Source organism: Polyodon spathula, chromosome 13 (genome assembly GCF_017654505.1).
Source record: "Polyodon spathula isolate WHYD16114869_AA chromosome 13, ASM1765450v1, whole genome shotgun sequence".
Lineage (NCBI taxonomy): Eukaryota > Metazoa > Chordata > Actinopteri > Acipenseriformes > Polyodontidae > Polyodon > Polyodon spathula.
This window is the reverse complement of record NC_054546.1, coordinates 12,356,601-12,369,543: the sequence shown is the minus strand read 5'-3', so window position 1 is coordinate 12,369,543 and position 12,943 is coordinate 12,356,601. Positions and strand designations below refer to the sequence as shown.

At 36.4% G+C, this 12,943-nt stretch overlaps 2 protein-coding genes and 1 pseudogene across 2 annotated transcripts; 1 reads left to right on the top strand and 2 right to left on the bottom strand.

The window, feature by feature from the left end:
* Positions 1-1,857: 1,857 nt before the first annotated feature.
* On the top strand, positions 1,858-4,166 carry LOC121326182 (retinol-binding protein 4-B-like). Its single transcript, XM_041269377.1, has 6 exons — positions 1,858-1,961; positions 2,155-2,286; positions 2,450-2,586; positions 2,696-2,802; positions 3,216-3,428; positions 3,872-4,166. Exons 2-6 carry the CDS (start codon positions 2,182-2,184, stop codon positions 3,898-3,900), a joined length of 591 nt encoding a protein of 196 aa, XP_041125311.1. The 5' UTR covers positions 1,858-1,961; positions 2,155-2,181; the 3' UTR covers positions 3,901-4,166.
* A 1,148-nt stretch (positions 4,167-5,314) lies between these two features.
* Positions 5,315-7,517, bottom strand: LOC121325893 (free fatty acid receptor 4-like). The gene is made up of 3 exons (XM_041268967.1): positions 6,981-7,517; positions 6,419-6,547; positions 5,315-5,695 (listed from the first exon to the last, which is right to left on the bottom strand). Exons 1-3 carry the CDS (start codon positions 7,515-7,517, stop codon positions 5,318-5,320), a joined length of 1,044 nt encoding a protein of 347 aa, XP_041124901.1. The 3' UTR covers positions 5,315-5,317.
* A 1,362-nt stretch (positions 7,518-8,879) lies between these two features.
* Positions 8,880-11,436, bottom strand: LOC121325891 (annotated as a pseudogene).
* Positions 11,437-12,943: the final 1,507 nt, after the last annotated feature.

The following is a 12,943-nucleotide window of genomic DNA, read 5'->3' as shown; positions in this document are numbered from 1 at the left end:
TTATTATTATTATTATTATTATTATTATTATTATTATTATTATTTGGTTGTATCTATACTCATGTTCAGTGTTTTCTTAAGATTATGGAAATACAATAAAGTTTAAAATAAAAATGTGGCATTTGACAAAGTTTCACTTTCATTTTATTCTAACACAACAAATGCCAAAGTGAGTTAAAATGAATCGTGTTCTCTATTAAAAACAATAAATCTGATTGTATTCACATCCAAGTACATGGGTAGGAATATAACAGATAAATACAAAGATAATAGTAGAAAAGCTAGAAATAGATAAATATGTTCAGTTCAAATTTACATTTAAGGAGAGAAAACTGCACAGCTCAATTTATTGTTACCATCATTGCACATGAAAATCAAGACTATCGCTAAGGAACATATATAATACTGCAACCAAATGATAATGTTTCTATAAATATTGCATCTTTCAAATAATGTTATGTTCACAATTGATGCAAGACCGCAAATACAATTCATAGGCCCTGGGAAATAATTTCAAACCCTCATAAGGTGATCTAATGAATTGGTTAGCATAACATAAATGCTAACATTGTAAGTTCCATGAAAAATGATTATGCTTTACTAGGCAGCTAAAACTAGTTTGCATTATTAAACTTAACACAATAATGCAAGCAAAGCCTTCTCTAAATATCTGAGTGCAAATATATCTTTAGATAACAACCATTATGCAAGGTATTGGGATTTGTCGTGTTGTAGTTTGAACTAAATTGAGTCAGGTGGAGATGGTTGTATGTGATTGGGATAAATGCAATTGATTTTGAATTTGGTTATTTTGCATGATATGTGCAATTCCCAAGATAATTATACTGTAATACAGATGTAATTTATTGTTACCATCATTGCATGTGGAAAATTTTTATCAAAATGGCTTCCAGTTGTTATACCGCTGTCTTCAAGCTGCTTCAAACAGGAGGAACGTAGTCTTGTTGCATTAAAAAGTTTTACTGCTTTACCAAAGAGGATGCTAACTACACAACGGAAACTGTTTATTAAGCTTACGTGAAAGGAGAGACAAGCCATGATATAGAGTTGAAATCTATGCATGTGTGTGATTAGATAACAAATAAATATTATATGAATGCTTGTTTAAAAAGCTATTCTAGAAATATTGGAGGTACAGTACTTCAACATTGTGCACAGACAGGTTCAATTGCTTGTACAAACAAAACAGAGACTAAAGGACAATCCTGTCTTGTTCCTCACAGGAATGTGGCCAGTGAAATATAGATAAGGCCAGTTTTTACTGTTTGGGTTAGACAGTAAACCCTGCATAAAGAACAGCACAATGATACACTGAACCCACTCTTTAAAGGCTTCCCACTAGCTTTTTCAGCATTTAGGACTGAGTTCTCATATACAATGCTTACTTTACTTTAGAAAATATTTAACAGAGTATAGAGTGTGTGTCCATATTGCACAACTTAACTGAGATGATAGTGCACTGACATAATAAATGAGAACTGCAGGTTCTAAGTTACATAAGGGAACTGATGCCTGCTAAAATTTTAGTTTATCTTAATCCCAAAAAACACTACACTAGTGCCCCTGCAGACAGAGCTCTCCAGAGTGTGTAACATCCCTGTAGAAAATGAACATGTCTGAGTGAGCCCTGTTACTGTTGAAATGAAACATGTCAAGAGAAAATGTTATGAAAGCAAGCCCTGAAGCACTAAAAAGTGGCAGAGGGTAAACTTCTGGATTGCGTTAACTGTTTTTAACAGGCATTGGCTAATAGATTTTACATGCTGATCTGAAACTGTTATCTTTTTAGCTCAACCTCATTGATTTACGCAGCGAATGAAATTGAAACAAACACCCTGGTGGTATGACGAAAGAAGATCCCAAACAGAGACCTCATTATATAAGCCTCTCACCTAACTGCAGGCTGCAGTTTGGCAAAACACCTTGTGACTATTTTACAGGTAATCCCTCAACTAGAAGCATACTTGTTAACAGAGAACACTCATTTTTGGTAGACTATTTTAAATAAGTATTGCTTGAGCAGCGCATGCAAAGAAAACATGAAAACTCAGAAATTTGGTGGATGGAATCTTTTGCTGCAAGAACAGATTATAGTCGATAGATGTGTCTAATGATTTCATTTTCCTTTTTCAGATCTTGACATTCTGTATTGGTGAAACGATGTTTTGCTTACTAGTAGCTCTGTGCTTTGTTGCCAGCTGTTGGGCACAAGATAATTGCTTAGTAAGCAACATCAAAGCGATGCAAAATTTTGATAGACACAGAGTAAGTTTTTGTCATCTAATTGTGCTCTTCTCTTTTTCTCATCTTTCAAAGCATTAAAGGTCTTGTTTTCCATTTTTCTTCCATTGCTATGTCTCTTTGGATCCATTTATTTGGTTGATATTTTTTTCTCTAGTCAGATAATGATTTTTGAGTTTCTCTTTAGTATGCAGGAACATGGTACGCTGTTGCCAAAAAAGACCCAGTGGGGCTTTTTCTTCTAGATAACATCAAAGCTAACTATGTCATCAATGAGGATGGTGTAATGACCGCCACTGCCGAGGGAAGAGTCATCATTTTAAAGTAAGTACAGCTTATATATTTTTTGAAAAACATCGTCTGTGACATTTCTTGTGATTTCTTGCAGTTGTTATCACTGTACGTATCTACTGATGTATCTCCTGATCTTTAGTAACTGGGAGCTGTGCGCAGAAATGTTTGGCACTTTCGAGGATACAGCTGACCCCGCTAAATTCAAGATGAAGTACTGGGGAGCCGCAGCTGTACTTCAACAAGGACGTACGTAAAAAAATTAAAAAATAAAAAACTTAAAAAGGCACATCAAAATGAGTTATTTAATCTCCACAATTTATACATTTTTTTAAATCTGGAAAAAGTTAATATTTCTCAAGCAATTACTGCAAAGTTTTTAAAAGTTTAATAATATTATAATAGTATTTGACCAAATATGTTTATTTTGCTTACTAATACGTTACTATTGGGATAGTATAATACACAACTAAACACTGCCCTGTGTTGAAATACTGCCCCAGTGCTACTGTATGTACAAACCTCCTGGTAACTTGTGTTCACTCTTGGGTTACTTATTTGTGGACTTCTACAACAGAAGATTTCAGTTAGAAAAAATGCACTTGTATATAGTTAAGGGGTTCTCTTTGTTCTGATTAGTTCTGCTTTTCCTTTGTATTCAGTTGACAACCACTGGGTTATAGACACTGACTACAACAACTATGCCATTCACTACTCCTGCCGCGAGCAGAGCTGGGATGGCACCTGCTTGGACAGCTACTCCTTCATCTTCTCCCGCGACCCTAAAGGCCTGACCCCAGATTCACAGAGGATTGTCAGGAAGAAGCAGGAGGAGCTCTGCTTGGTTGGGAAATACAGGCGCGTGGCTCAGGACGGTAAGAATAAACTTAATAATTTCCACTTTGGAACCTCTCAAAATGCACTTTTCTCCTTTGAAGACAGACACATTTGTACAGCACTGCTTGTATTAGATAGAGGCGATCCAATTGATTGATTTTCAGAGTGGCGGATCAAAATCCTACCATCGTTTAAATCATTAAAAGAAGATGTCTTTGAAAATAGCCAACATCTCTAACAGTGTGTTTGAGTATGTTAAGTGTATTTTTATCTTTAAAATTAATTATGATACACCACAGCTAAGATCCTTTGAATAGACCTCAGGGTTGTGTCTTAGTAAGGAAGCACTGTAGCAAATACCACAAATGGTTAAACCCACTGGCAATGTTCAGGGCTACGATGATATATGTTGTTAACTGTCTCTTTTGTTGTTATTGACTGGAGTCCGATTTGATTGCCTACATTTTATGTTTAATTCAAGGATTCTGCAATAAGTACAGAGGACAGTAGTAAAGAAGACAACATGGATCAGGCTGCAGTATCTTTCCAGACAAGAGTAAACTTCTGATTGTATTCTATGAATCTAGCTTCATCTTGCATCTTCATTCTTACAAAAAGGTCTTCACTTAATAATTTTAGATATAATTTCATGCACACAGCACGTTTTGTTGATGTTTTTTAATTTAAAACAGTACTGTATGTATATATTCTCTCTGTTATGAGCTATTTCATGTTTCTTTGTCGCACAAACAAAATTGAATAACACATGTTTTAAAAAATGGTGCTGTTTAATGAGTTATTTATTTTTCAATATAAATAACTTTGAATGTATACAAAAAAAGAAACATTTCTTTGTTAAGGTGCAATGGGTTTCATGGTAGAAAACGCAAAGTTAACAAGAAGGCATTCTTTAAAGGTTAACTAAAAAAAAAGACACATTACAGATGCAAGCTAATAACCTGTATGCACAAAAGGCTATTTTGTATCCTATAAAATACATTCTGACTGTCTGTCAGTTCATCATAGCGCTAATCTTGGATTACCCTTCCTAAAGTAACATTAGGGTTAGTGCTAAGCAGAGTCTGTGAAACCAGTCGTTTATGTCCTGGATAAACCAACATGTGTAGTTGATGTTACTTCCACTGCAGTAAAAATATACAGTCAAAAATTAAAATGTTGATATAACACTACAGCTGGAGGATCCATGTGTTGAAGGTTCAAAGGGCCTTTATTGAAATGCAGATAAACACACCGTTGCCACAAACACATACCATGCTCATAACTGGTTTACAGTACACAAGCTACCATTTTCCAGAACCAATATCATTCAACATCATATGAATGAGCAAAAGGTACAAATGAAACTAACAACAAAGAATTTAACAAAGTTGCTTTTGCCATTTGTTATGGGCACCAGATTCAGCTATGCCAAGCCCTGGTGTTTCTGGTCACCACATGAATAGATATAAATGAATATAATGGACGAAATGTATATAATACAACAAGTATGCCAGTAACATGCATCCCCTGCCACAGCTCTGAATTCAGAATTAGAGCTATTAGCATGATGAAAAAGATGATGAGAATACTGAGATTTCCTCATGCTCTTTTTTTAAAGTAACATTGTTGCAAATCTAGAACAACCAAGATTACAATTGTCTTATTAGCAATACTCACCCCATTAAGTTGTTATTCTTTGCAGTCGATTCACTGGATTCATTGAACACATAGGGCCACCTAGTGTTAATGAGGTATTGCTTTATTTGTAGAAAATATCACATTTCTATCTTCAAAATCAAAGCCAAATCAGTTTTTCCATGCTCCTTATTAGATTCAGCACCTGTATATTACCTACTGAATAAGAACCTGAGAAATCAGTGAAGAAAGAAGTCAGACATGTTACCAGTTATTTCTTTAAGGAAGCCAGTCAAACACTAACCAGAGACAGCTGTGCCTGCGGGGTCTGAATTGTTTGTAGTGGGATTGCAATGTCTGTGCTCTTGCAAGCGGCCAGCAGTGAAAAGCTGCAAAGCCTGCGCCTCCACTGATGTCTGAAATGACTGATGCTGTATAAAATCGGGTTCAGAGCTGAGTTGGTGAACGTGAAGGCGACCACCCAAAGGAAGAGCGACGATGAAATCACCAGGCCGTTTTTAAAGTTCTGTATTAGAATCAGAAAGACGGTGATAAAAATTGGGCTCCACATTACAAAGAAAGAAATCATTAACAATAACAAAGTGCGAAACAGTTTGAAGTCCTGCCTGGAGACCTGACTCTGCAGCCGCCTTCTTGAAGATTTGGAAATCTGTGTTAAAAAAAAAAAAAAGAAAGAAAAAATGCAACAGCATGAAACCACATAACAAAATAAACAAAAACTGTGATAAATGTATTTCATATTGCATAACTGCACATTTGTTTATCACAGGTTTTGCTATTAAACAAGGTTAGGTTTGGGGGAGGGGGGGCTTTTAAAAAAAAATCCCTACATATGTAATGCTGCAGATTCAATCACTGCCAGTCTTGCTTAATCTCAAAGCATGACTAATGAAAGTGAGTTCAGTACAAGTCATGCATTAGTGCTGAGCCTCAGTACTAGTTGAAATGGCACAGGGGAGAGTCCAGTGCGAATGAGGCCATAGTATCTTTTGCATTGTTTTATTTTTTTTTAATGTCATACTTTACTGTATTTTTGTCTGTCCAACCGTGTTACAAACAAATACCCTTGATCTTCATATAAGATATTGGTTGGCAGGTGCTTCCATATTCCAGACTTTATTAAATGTGATTCGGGATTTCCACCCAAGCTTACCTCAAGGAATTAAAGGCAGTAATCAAAGATCAATCATCACATAGCCCTTTTAAAGAATCATCCTTTATTGTGTTTCCATTCAATGTTTTTGTTGAACCTCTATAGAAAATACAATAGAGTAGTACTTTTCAAGCACAACAAACAGAGCAATACAGTAATATACTTAAGGGTGTACTCTACACACTATCCACCAATAAGTATAGCTACATAACAAAGTACCTGTATAATTTTGGTGTAACTGGTCACAATAATTAATGCCGGGATCACAAAATCCAGTCCAGTAAACGCAATGTCCCACACAATCTCTCCAATCACACTCGGCCACATCAGTGTGCATATTTTCACTTCCTGTTAAGAAAGAGAAAATAGATATTCATTGGAGCTGGAAAAACATTTATCAGTATAGGAAAGACAAATACTGTTTCAACTTCACCTATGGGCACCAATGGCATGCTACCTAGCTACCGTACTATATATTTTTAACTGTTGTCAAATCAATACAGTATTCATTTTCAATAAATAATGTTCTCCATGATTTTCCTTTTCCTTAGTTTGAAATAATTTTGGAATTATACAGAACCAAAAAAAGGATACATGTTCAAATCTATAAAACTGTTTAAGAAAAATATTCATGAACCAATGTGTAAAATTATTTCAGTTTTTTTTTTGTTTTTGTTTAAAACGAGCACTGTTGAGTACATTAGCAAATATATGACACCATCAATGAAGACATATTAAGAAATGTGCCTGTAATTGAATTGTTCAATTTAAATTGTCTTACCTTACTATCAGCTATTATAGTCATCACATTGAAGAATAAGCACAGTGGTAACGAAGTAAACGCTGAAAAAATCCAAATAAATGCCAAAGCACTAGATACTAGCTTTACATTAAAGGTGGGTGCTACATGAAGCTTCAGTATCGCAATCATCCTCTCCAGGCTGATGGTGGCTAGAGTTATGACTGTTACACAACCACTCATGCACATGACATAGAACAGCATGTGGCAGACAAAAGGACCCAGAGCCCAGGTTTCTGTCCAGCGGATACTGATAATAAGAGGAATCGTGCTGACAAACAAAAGGTCAGCAAAGAAGAGGTTCAGCACGAAGAAGTTCTTATTCACCGGCTTTTTGTCCTTAGCGATAACAACTATGGCGCTGACATTCCCAATGAAGGAGAACACAAACAGGATGAGAAGCACCAGAGTCTCAAGAGAGGTGGCCAAGATCTTATTGGGTTCCTTGAATTCATTGAAAAAGGTAAAGTATGACTGCTTGTCTCTATGAAAAGACTGATAGGACTGGTTAAAGCCCATCTTTGGATGCCCAGCTGGTCCTGTTAAGTCAAAGTTTCAGAATGCAGAGCAGCAGTTGTATCTATAGAATAACCAAGTTGATCTGCATCACCACTGTGGCATTGGCAAATAAAACCTGTCTGTACCAGCTATCCCAAAGGCTACACGTTTCAGTATTTTTCCTTAGCGTCTCCTTTATGTGCTTGCAGTTGTGTTTGCTTCAGCTGCTGATTCACAAATTATAGCTTATACTGTACAATAACAGAGCACACCTGGGTATGGTTGTAAAGTAATACTCATAACTCACTGATAAGGTTCACTAAACTGTATACATCAGACTCAAATCTGATAAAAATAGACAGCCGTTGCTGTTTACACTGCTTGCTTTCGATAACATTATCTTAACATCTAAATCTGGAATGAAACCTCATTATAAATTACACTGTACTTTTAAAATAAATCATACTCGATTTCTTAAAATATGCAATATCATTATGTACATAAGGATTCTGGTATTTAAATTCAGAAAAAGTTAATTCATCCCTAGTTTTAAATAATAGTGGGAAATGATGAGGTAAAAAAGGAGGAAAGTAGTTAGACTTAGCTAATATATATATATATTTGTTTTTTTTTTAACCAGATATCTGCTAACTAGGGAGGTACCGGTATAGCGTGCAGTTCAGAATGGGGGTGGCTAAATTGCTCTGAAATCTGGCATTTGGTCTGACCATGGGAGGTGTATAAACTACAGTAGTCCACAATGCCATTTCCCTAGATTAATAATTTCGGGGCAATGGAGTTTTGGTTATACAGGCAGAATTTCATATACCACGATACTGTATATTGATAAGACTGATTATAAGTAACTTTAGACATTTTGAGCACTATATATCATATATCATAGGTGTACTTGGTGCAAAATGTAACCCAACTAACTAACAGATCACCATTGAGGGGATTCAAATACCAGCAAAGGAAAAAGGCAAGAAAACTAAAATTGTTTTTTGTTTTTTTTGGACTAGGATCTTAGCAGAGGCACTTGACACACTTTTCCTATTGCAATTTAACAGCCTTGGAGCGTGGACAATGATTTCACCATCACATGCAATGTTTGGATACACAGGTATATAAAGAGCAGTATCTCTGAACATCTCATAATCAATCATGATAAGGTTATTTAAAGAACTAGAAACAAAAAACTGTCCCAAGCAGCCCATAAACACACAACCAGATCAGCGTGCTACTGTTACAGGAACACATATCTCTATTTGGCTTCACAAAATTTATGCTAGATTATAATACATTTCGATTTAGGAATGTAAAAAAAAAAATCACCCCCATTCATTCACACCACAGAAAGGAAGGAATAATTGTTTCAATGTCTTATGTAGTATTTCTTTCATTTGTTTCAATCTCAGATACATCATTCTCTTTCACAACCCACATTTGATTAACGTGACTCTTTACCAGTTTACCTGCTACCAAAACCATATACATTACTGGACCTAGTACCTTCTTAATTATCCCGTTTTCCCATTTGTTTCCTCCCCTGTTATCTTTTACCAGTACACGTTGTTCAGTAAGCAGAGACCTGAGTGTAGCTCTAGAATCTGCATTCTGCCACTGCGTTAGTTTTTGTTGTTGAAGCTGCATGTGTTGTGATGTGTCCGGTCTCAGCAATGAGAAACGCGTGCAAAGCTGTCTCTTTAAAAACATCTCTGCTGGAGTTTTCATTGTTGTCGACTGCGGAGTCGATCTGTAAGCTAACAGAAAATTTGCAAGTTGATGCTATACCGACAAGCTGGGTTTATTACTTTTCTCAAAAGCTTGTTAAAATGTCTGCACCAATCGTTCCGCAGCACCGTTGGAAGCTGGATGGTACAGTGCCGATTGAGTATGTCTAATACCATTTAGCCTGAGAAATTGTTGAAACTCCTTGGAAGCAAACTGAGGTCCATTGTTGGAGACAATTTCCTCCGGCAACCCATAGGCAGCACATTACTCCCTTAATAGGTCCATTGTTTTTGCTGAAGTGGCATTTGGTACAAGCACTAATATGCATCGATAACCACCAGAAAAGTATGTTTGTCTTTCTCTGCATAATCAATATGTATCCTTTGCCATGATCTACTAGCCCACTCCCACGGGTGGCAAGGTGCTACAGCCGGTAAGTTCCTGCTGCCCCTGCACATTCCACATGCCTTACATTCGGTTTCTATAGCAGCATCTAAACTTGGCCACCAAAACAAACTGTGAGCTAACATTTTCATTTTTATAATGCCTTGGTGCTGTTTGTGTAATTCTATTAACAGTCTTGATTGCAAACTTTATGGAATTACCACTCAAAAACTCCACAAAACACAGACGTTCTCTACAGTTAGCTCTGTTTTCCGATTTACGTAAGACGTAAGACCATCCTCATCTACAGTATTTGGCCAGCCTGTGACTGTATAGTACCTCACTTTACTCAACACATGATCTTTATCCATCTGTGCTGCTATCTCTAGCTGTAATTGGCAGCTCATCTGCGAACGAGACTCGATATATTGGATTTGGCTGTGGAGGGTTTTCTACATCTAACGGCAATCTGGATAATGCGTCCGCATGGGGCGCTCTGAGCCATGCTACACATGTGTGAAATAACTGCCCCAATTCCTACAGGAGATGCATCACATGCCAGTACTACTGGCAGCTTTGGGTCATAATGCACTAACACTTTAGAGGGAGTTTGGTTTTAGCTTCACAGAATGCCCGATCACAACCCTCAGACCATTTCCATTTTACATTTTTCTGCAGTAGCTCAATCATGGGGCTAATCAGGGTGGACAAATTCGGAATAAACTTCCCATAGTAATTTAGCAGGCCCAGGAAAGATCTAAGTTCTGGCACATTCTTGGGAACAGGCGCTTCAACAATAGCTTGTGTTTTCTCAGTGATGTGACTAATTCCCTGTGCATTTATTTCGCGCCCAAGATATTTGACTGAATCCTGGAAGAAACTACATTTAGCTTCTTTAAGGCATATGCCGTGACTTTCTAGTCTTGACAGCACCATCTCCAGGTTTACCAGGTGTTCCTTTTCATTTTTCCCTGTTATCAGTATGTCGTCTAAATAACAGATGACCCCTTCCAGACCCTGCAAGATCTGATCCATAATTCGCTGAAAAACAGCGGGGGTGCCAGCTACTCCATACAGTAGTCGTATATACTTAAACAATCCTAGTGGTGTGTTTTATTGTTAAGTATTTCTTTGAGTGTTCGTTTAGATCCACCTGCTGGTAAGCTATAACTTTTAGGATTTAGTTCCCCCTGCCAATTTTGCAAACAGATCTCTAGTTCTCGGAATTGGGTATTGGTCCACCTCTAACCACGGATTTATGGTAACCTTGTAATTCCTGCAAATGCGTACACTACCGTCCTGTTTTGGCACACATACTAAAGGAGCAGCCCATTCACTAATGTCAACCTTTAAAATGATACATTGTTTTTCCAGCTCTTTTAACTGGCTTTCTACAGCTGGTTTCAAAGCATAAGGTCCCGGTCTTGCTTTACAGCATTTTGGTGTGGTGTTTTTAGCCACCCTCAGACTAGCCTTAACTCCGGTCACACAACCAATTTCGGGGCTGAAAACAGACTGATACTTATTACGCAGAGCTCCTACTGCATCAGTAACTCAAAGTGTCTTTTTCCAGTCTAGTTTCAGCTTGCTGAGCCAATCTCTACCCAACAATGCAGAGCCATTTCCCTTAGTAACTACAAGAGCCAAATCAAAGATTTCTCCTCGGTACGTTACACGTACGTTTAGTTTACCCAAGACATCAAGTGTTTCATTTGTATGTCTTTAACACACAATCAACCGGCTGGAGCTTAACCTTAGGAAACTTTTGTTTGTACACGTTTTCCGAAATCAAAGCTACAGCAGCTCCAGTGTCTATTTCCATTCTCACAACTACATAATTAACATTTACATAGTAACTGTTAGTAAGACATGAAGGAGTTGAAAAATGTACCTACAAATTCATCAATTTTCACTGGAGTTCTGGAATTAAAGGCTGCAAGAAAATGTAAAATGTTTAAAGCAAACAAATCATCCAGTCTGAACAAAGTAGTTTCACATAGATGAAGAACAATCATTTAATGACAGAAGTACAACATACAGACAACATAGGAAGGCAAACAATTACAGTTCACATGGTTGATAATTAACATGTTCAATATTTACAGCTCTGGTCAAGTTAAGATATATATATATATATATATATATGTATGAATAATTTAAAAAGTGATTGCAAGGTAATTTTAATGTTTGAGGCAATGAGCTCTACAAATGAGATGCCCGATAAAGGGAAATGTTTGTTCAACATTTAGGGACTTTAAATGTAGGCACATCATTATCAAAAGTTTTCTTTGGCCAATAGATTTCTGCCATACAAAGAGCCCAATTTATATACATTTGTAAACTGGTAATGGCTCTTAACTAGACAAATATTTTGTGTTTTCTTTAATAAATTGTACATAGTTACAGCATTTTAAAATCCACTTTGCCCAATAATTCGTTTAAGTTTTTTGTTTATATCTTTTGTTTTAATTACTGTTGAAATTTGAAATATGTCTTGTTTCCAGATACATGTTTAGAAGGCAAACATCTAAACAGTTTTTCATTAAACATGCACTCTCTACAGTAAATGTGTTTTTCTGAATGGTGCCTGAATGTTACTGTTGCTTTGTCTCCATGGGTTTCTAAACTATTTTAACTGAGAGGTGAATATTGACAAATATTTACCTTCATTAATGTGTCACCAATGTGTCTGAAAAAATGATTTATTATTTTTTTTATAAAAAGAACGAGGCGGACCAGTTTCTACAAAAAAATTAAAAATAGAGCACTTGTTAGTTGGCGAAGTCACAGCTACATCCTGTAAATTCAGAGGTTAGCTTGAGAGCAATACTGAACCAAAATACAAAATGCTAGTTACAAAACATGAAACATTGCACAGTACAGTGTGATTGACACCTTGTTTGTATTAATTTTGAGATACATTAACAGCTGGCCGAGTACAAAATGGTGAAGAATGAACTGGGTCAATCTAGTTGTTAGAGGTTGAATTACAGTCCTTGTATACGGTAACAAGAAAGCTCAGTAACAGGTTTCTGTGATTTTCCAAATCAAGATATAGTAGAACACATATATTCAAACACATATATTCTTCAAGTTTGTTTTCGCATACTGTGTAAGAATGCATACATTCATAAGCAATGTTTGGCAGGGCTGTTTTTATAAAGCAAGTTATCATAAGCTATACATTTTATATTGGGCAACATTGTACAATCCACATACCAAAATGAGGCCAGCATTGTTAAGACAAACAAGTGCAACAAACATGCACCTCGCCAAGAATATAACAAATAACATCTGTTGGTATCATTAACAATTAGTTTCTTGTGACA